The 7,349-nt window shown below is 37.7% G+C and overlaps 1 protein-coding gene across 1 annotated transcript in view; it reads left to right on the top strand.

Annotated features, from left to right (window-relative positions):
* The window catches only part of BCAS3 (BCAS3, microtubule associated cell migration factor), a 611,572-nt gene that overhangs the window by 165,673 nt on the left and 438,550 nt on the right, over nucleotides 1–7,349 (top strand). Inside the window, exon 8 of the mRNA XM_023516602.1 lies at nucleotides 1,325–1,401. Coding sequence (XP_023372370.1) covers nucleotides 1,325–1,401 — 77 coding nt within the window. The remainder of the gene's footprint in view (nucleotides 1–1,324; nucleotides 1,402–7,349) is intronic.

The following is a 7,349-nucleotide window of genomic DNA, read 5'->3' as shown; positions in this document are numbered from 1 at the left end:
GATGCCACGGCACTCTAGTGATGGTGATAAAGTGAGACTCTGTCTCTACAAAAAAATAATAACAACAAAAAACGAAATATTCTGCATCAGCAAATGAAATTCTTCTGTTTTAACAAATTAACAAAATTAATAAAGCATGCATATTAAGTATTCTTTTTTCTTACCCATTATTAGTATCTTTTGTTCAGAGTTTCTCACTTCCAATTTTGAAAAATGATCTAGTAGTATGTTGAATATTTAGTAACAATTCTAATTATTTGTTTTTTTGTTTGTTTTGAGATATAGTCTCACTTTGTCACCCTGGGTAGAGTGCTGTGGTGTCATAGGGTTCAAGAGATCCTCTTACTTCAGCCTCCCAGGTAGCCTGGACTACAGGTGCTCACCCTAATGCCTAGCTAGTGTTTCTATTTTTTTAGTAGACGGGGGTCTCATACTCCTGAGCTGAAGCAATCCACCTACGTCAGCCTCCCAGAGTGCTAGGATTACAGGCGTGCTTTATTTGATTTGTTGAATTAAGTATTAAATTTGAATTTTTATAGTAGTATAAGTATTAAAATACAAAGTAGTAGTTCTGAATAGATTTTAGGAATTTTACATTCAAATTGCTTATGATTAAATTATGTTCTGAATTATTTATAGGTCTTGGACATTGGGAAAAATATTGTTTATATTTTAATATATTGAATTAATCAGAAATGATATATTTACACTGAATAGCAGTTGTCCTAGATTTTTGTATATACCTGTGTTGGGGAAATTCAGGGAGTGCTTAAAGTAATAGATTATATAAATCCATTTTAGGTATAGTACCATAACTAATACATCATTGGAAGAACACTTTTAGTAAATAGAAAACAATTTATTAATCTTAGCCCTTTAAATATTATTTGAGATGGGGTCTTGCTGTGTTGCCCAGGCTGGTCTTGAACACCTGGGCCCAAATTATCCGCTTGCTTTAGCCTTTGGAGTAACTGGGACCATAGGCATGTGCCATTGCACCTGGCTTGGTCTTATCCATTCTGAATGTAAATTTATTTGATTCAAAATGAATGCAAAAACTTTATTAAGAGAATGTCATCTTTTGAGGGTGTAGTTTGTTCTTCCATCAGTTTTCTTCTAGTTACCTCTGTCTTGCTTATATACAGGATTTTGGAGATTATATTTTCTTGATTTCCTTGCCTAAATATTCTAAGAAATGTTTAATTTTTAAATTGCATTGGTAGGTACTTGTTTTCATTTAGATTATTTAGGTTATTTATGATTCAATTGGTAGAATTGCACATTCACTTCTGTTTTCCATTTTGGTTTTTTCCTCTGATTTTAGGATCCTCGTCGTAGTCTTACAGGAGAAAATCGCTGCCTTTGATAGCTGTACTTTCACAAAAAAATTCTTTGTTACAAGTATGTACCAAATTGTTTTATTTCCTATCATATGCATTTGAGTTTATACTACTTACCTGATATGTAGTCAGAAAATGAATTGTTATCATATCAACAGTGTTTCGTGGGTTTTCAGTTATGATGGTGTCCTCATTCAGTTAATTGTATAACATGTGTTTTGAACTTGCCAATACAGTTTTTTTCTCGTATTACTGAGCAAACTTTGTTCTATATTGCCTCAGTTCTTCTTTACCTACTCCTCTTAAGTCATTGTGATTAGTTTCATGTAGCTTGTTTTATACTTTCAAAGTTGTTGAGCTACTTAATTAACATACCATATTTGAGGAGGTGCCTGGATTATCTTTATGAGGGATTTGAAACTCATGGAAAATAGTCTATATCTCTCTTTGTTTTCTCCTTTCTTTCTCTAACTCTTAAAACTGTACTACTGTCTAAAAGTGCAGAAATAAGCATAGACTCTGGATCTACACTATGTGCTCAGACAGAGAGAATTAGCACATTTAAGAGAGGGAGAGAGAGACTGATTTTAAGAATTTAGCAAATGCATCTATAGGGGCTGGCAAATCTGAGATTGGCAGATTAGGTTATCCAGCTGGAAATTCCAGTGGTCACTGTTGCAGTTTTGTGTCCAGAGTCGTGGTTGGAGGAAGAATTTTTTCCCCCTCATTTTAGTTCAGTAAAATAGTGGTTTCCTGTCTTTGCCTTCTAGGCTGTGACTTCTGTGACTGACCAAGGTCACTGTAGCTGAGCTTTCTCTACTCCCGTCTTGTCTTCTCTTCTCCTTTTCTTCTTTGTACAGTGTGACTATAAGCACGATTTTCTCAAAAAGTTTTGTTTGTTTTTTAAAAATCAATAGCATTTGCAGCTTTTCTGGGGGAGCATTTGACAGTTTGAGAATTTGTAATAGATGAATTTGTTTGTGGAAAGTCCTTACATGGGTCACCTTAACAGATTTTCTGTATGACAGGAAAAAAGTAAATATGTAAAACCCTGGAAAATATATTGGCAGAATCAGTATAGAAGCTGGTACATTTTCAAAGAAAGCAATGAAAGAAATTTCATTTTACCAATTTTACTGTAATTTCCTAATTAACCCATATATGATGGAATTAAGAACAAAAAAACTTTAAGCAGAAGAAGAGTATAGAATATGTATTCTTCTTAGTTTTTATTGCTGTTTGAAATTATGAAGTGTATTTTTAGTTACCTTAAAATGGTTAATTGTACTTTATTTATTTATTTGAGACAGAGTCTCAAACTGTCACCCTGGGTAGAATGCCGTGGCATCACAACTCACAGCAAGCTCAATCTCCTGGGCTTAAGCGATTCTCTTGCTTCAGCCTCCCAAGTGGCTGGAACTACAGGCACCCGCCACAATGCCTGGCTATTTTTTTTGGCTGTAGTTGTTGTTTGGCAGGCCCAGGCTGTATTTGAACCCACCAACTCCAGTGCATGTGACTGGTGCCCTAGCTGCTTGAGCTACAGGTGCTGAACCTAATTATACTTTAAATATATAAATATCTTCCATTTTCAATATTTTGGCCTGTTAGGTAAAGATGTAAAATTTTAGTACTATGGCAAAAAGATTATAATATTTTGATTAAATTCTAATGCTATAGGCACACTATGTACATACATGCATGGATACTTTTTTTCATTTACACCCCGTGGCCAGTTATTTTCAAGCATATTGTGGGCATTGTAGCATTTAATTAGTGTATATTTATTACCTATGTCCAAAAGTTAAGGACTTTTAAAAAGTACCAGGTAATCATATAATTTATGATCTAAGCTACTGTCTTTTGGGTTGAACTATCACCATACTAGATTTAACTCTGGTCTGCTTAGGTAAAACTAGGAAAGTCCTGTGCCAACATGGACATACGGTCATCCTGTCCATTTCCTACCAACCAAACTCCCACAGTTTTTGATATGGAAACTCTTTGTGAAAGGCCAGTCTCCTTGTACAATCTTTCCTACAACTCAGTTTCATGCTTCTTTGTCTCACTGAATTTAAACGACTCATTTTCATTTTTTTCAGGTGCATTTTTCCTTTGTTTTCTTACCTGAAATGGCCATTTCACTACTGCCTCTTCTCCCCACAACATCTTAGTCCTATACCTTTTTGGGGCCCAATGTAGGTAATCATTCTTATATGAAGTCTTTCCTGCCCCTCTAAACTTGCAGGTGTGTCCAACTTTTTTTCTTCTCTGCCACACGTTAGATGAAAGAGTTGTATTGGGCTGCACATTAAATATACAAAGAATAATGAAAGCTGGTGAACCAAAAAGAGGTCCAGACATCGTTTTCATGATATCTGACAACACAGATTAACCAAAAAGTCCTCATATAATCTGCATGTGGTCTGCAGGCCGCAAGTTGGACGCTCCTGAACTTCTCCTTTTTCTAAATACTGTAAAGATAACATTTCTCAGTGTCTGTCTGCAGAATATTAGACTGTCAGCATGCTGTGCAAATCGAGATGCACTGGTCAAATATGCTTAGGAAATGCTGTCTTCTGTTGAGACTGGCAATGATGATTAGCATTTTATCTACTTAAGCTTATTTAATACATTTTTATTTGATTACAGACTTTTGTTACCCAACACACTTTGGGAATGCTTTTATAACATGTAATCTCAGCCTCTCCTAAAGCCTTTATTTTCTATCTTGTATGCAGTTTTTAAATACTTGCCACTCCGTGTAATCCTATTGAGGGAAAAGTTATTTAGCTTGTTTTGGATTGAAGCAGTTAGTTTCATGGAAGGCATAATGTGTCCATTGTGTTCTTGCTAATTAAAAAATACTAATGATGTGTATTTCTTGATTCATCCTTTTAATATTAAAACCCACGTTAGTAATGACGATTTGTTTGACCTTATCCATGTTTAAACATTTATCAGGATTATGTTGTGGTTTCAAAGCATGAGTGGTTCTTTTTCAAAATATTTAATCAAAATGTTTGTGATAAAGAGTATGTCTGAAAATGCAGTGGTACTCTGTAAAAATTGATGAGGAGTAAAATTATTCCTATAGGATCACTATCAGAATCTATAGGTCTGAGCCGAAAATTAACACTTTGACTATGTAAAGGAGTGAAAAAATGTATATACATGCTCGTGTATGAATGAAGTTTCTCTCTTAGAATTCCCGCTGGAGGCCGGGCATGGTGGCTTGAGCCTGTAATCCCAGCACTCTGGGAGGCCGAGGTGGGTGGACTGCTGAGTTCATAGGTTCCAAACCAGCCTCAGGCAGACACCTTGTAGTCCCAGCTACTCCAGAGGCTGAGGCAAGAGAATTGCTCGAGCCCAAGAGTTTGAGGTTGCTGTGAGCTATGACGCCAGGGTACTCTATAGAGGGTGACAAAGCGAGACTCTGTCTCAGGAAAAAAGAAATGCTGTAATAAATGCAGCACTAAGCATTTCTGAAGCATGAGATTATTAGAAAATTATGCCTCTATAGACATCAGCTCTTCACTGTGTCTTAGCGTCTCTTCTGGCTGTCTAAGGAGGGGTGTACAACCTTCTGGCTTCCCTGGGTCACCTCAGAAGAGGGAGAGTTGTCTTGGGCCACACACTAAATACACAAACCCTAATGAAGACTGATGAGTAAAAAAAAGGTCTGTGCATAATTTTTGTGATATCTGCCATCACAGATAAGCGAAAAAGTCCTCATGTGGTAATCCTAATTACACAGGTGCCCATTTAGAGTTAGTGATTTATTTATAAATTAATTAACGAACTTATTTTTGAGACAGAATCTCACAAAAAAGGTTGAGTGCCCTAGGTAGCTCACAGCAATCTCAAGCTCTTGCGTTCAAGGGATCCTCTTGCCTCAGACTCCCAAGTAGCTGGGACTACAGGCATTTACTGCAACTCCTGGCTGGTTTTACTATTTTTAGTAGAGATAGGGTCTCTCTCTTGCTCTGGCTGGTTCTGTAACTTTTCAGCTCAAGCAGTCTATTCACCTTAGCCTCCCAGAGTGCAGGGATTATAGGCATGAAACACCACTACTGGCCTCTCAGAAATATTTGAACAAAGGAATTTAGCTGCTTTTCTTTGAAATTACAGTTTCAAAAGTGATTTTCAATATTTAGAACAATACTCACCATAACCAGATTTTTCAGATCAAGAAGTAAAGGGTACCACTTCATAACTTGTGAGAAGTTTATTTTTCTCCAATTTCTGTATCTTCCTCCTCACTTCTTTACGCAGACTGAAACTTTTGGCAGATAGAAAGAGTCCTGGTATAGATTATGTGCATTTCTCTGTATTTTAGTTTATGTCAGCCCTTGCCTATAAGCCAACTTTGCTTGTTAGACTGAAGGACACAGAATATACGGATTGGAGGACAGGACAGTGGGATGGTCGAACGGGGTAGACTGAGATTGCATTTGTAGGAGCTCACTTGCCAGGGCACCATTTTTAATAGTTTTTCTCTGTTGATTGGTACTGAGTTCTTTAAGAAGTAGGACCATAGCCTGTGTAGAAACAACAAGTTTTCCACTTAATAATGATGTTGTGTTAATTATGTAACCAGTTAACTTTTAAAACAGTTTGTAAAGTTCCTGTATAATACCGTCTTAGTTGAGTGCCTTGGTTGTTGTGAATACAATGAACAGACTGTAAACGAAATAGAGACAGCTGTGTCCATCAGAGTAAGCATCGTGGGGATTTGTGCCAACGGGTGGAGTGAACAAGTAAAGAAAGCTGATAGAGAGCTGTTAAGAGAACATATCCACTGTATTGAAAAAGGAGACACCTTTGTATCTGGATGTAAAGAAAAAGTGCTCATGAGCAGCTGTCTGATGTGGAAATCCAAAACCCAGGCATGATAATGAAAACAAAAGACAAAGACTGATGAATGTCATTAGCAGTCATTTTCAGTGTCCTTAAATTGAAAGATAGATACGGAGTCTCCAGAGAGACCAAAGGAGTGTACACTAAACAGTCCCTTTTCTTTGGCCTCAATTCTTTGAGGATGAAAAATTATTCCTTAAAATCTATTATTTTTTTTCATATTAGTATATGTGTTCTTTATGTTAAAGTTGAATAATAAATGAAACAAATAGAAATGCAAATTTTACTTTAAAATATAATTTTTTTTAATTCTGAGAAAAGGACATTTGCTTTTTATGTTAAGAAACAAGTTTTTAGGCTCGGCGCCTGTGGCTCAATTGGCTAAGGCGCCAGCCACATACACCTAAGGTGGCGGGTTCGAAAATCCAGCCCGGCCCGGCCAAACAACAATGACGGCTGCAACCAAAAAATAGCCGGGCGTTGTGGCGGGCGCCTGTGGTCCCAGCTACTTGGGCGCCAGCCACATACACCTAAGGTGGCGGGTTCGAAAATCCAGCCCGGCCCGCCAAACAACAATGATGGCTGCAACCCAAAAAAAAAAAAATGGCCAGGCATTGTGGCAGGCACCTGTAGTCCCAGCTACTTGGGAGGCTGAGGCAGGAGACTCGCTTTAGCCCAGGAGTTGGAGGTTGCTGTGAGCTGTGAGGCCATGGCACTCTGCCCAGGGGGATAGCTTGAGGCTCTGTCTCAAAAAAAAAAAAAGAAACAAGTTTCTAACATTTATGATAATTGGTACCTTAACGTGAGTTGTTTGATTTTTATTTTTATTTTTTTGAGATAGAGTCTCACTATGTTGCCCTCCGTAGAGTGATTCCAGGCGCCTGCCACAATGCCCAGCTGTTTCTTTTGTTGTTGTTGCAGTTGTCATTGTTGTTTAGCTGGCCTGGGCCGGGTTCGAACCTGCCAGCCTGGGTGTAAGTGGCTGGCACCGTTAACTACTGTGCTATGGGTGCCAAGCCCTTAATGTGAGTTTTAAACCCAGCTTAAGTTAAAAGTTAAACCTATCCCTGCTGTTTTGGGTTCTGTATAAGGTAGCCAAGGCCAGCATGATGTTTTTAGGGCTGGGCAGGTGATTGATGTGTAGTGGAC

The sequence above is a fragment of the Otolemur garnettii genome, unplaced genomic scaffold (assembly GCF_000181295.1).
Source record: "Otolemur garnettii isolate 467f Iridium unplaced genomic scaffold, OtoGar3 scaffold00094, whole genome shotgun sequence".
Taxonomy (NCBI): domain Eukaryota; kingdom Metazoa; phylum Chordata; class Mammalia; order Primates; family Galagidae; genus Otolemur; species Otolemur garnettii.
The sequence above is the reverse complement of the archived record's forward strand: the minus strand, read 5'-3'. Positions and strand labels throughout refer to the sequence as shown.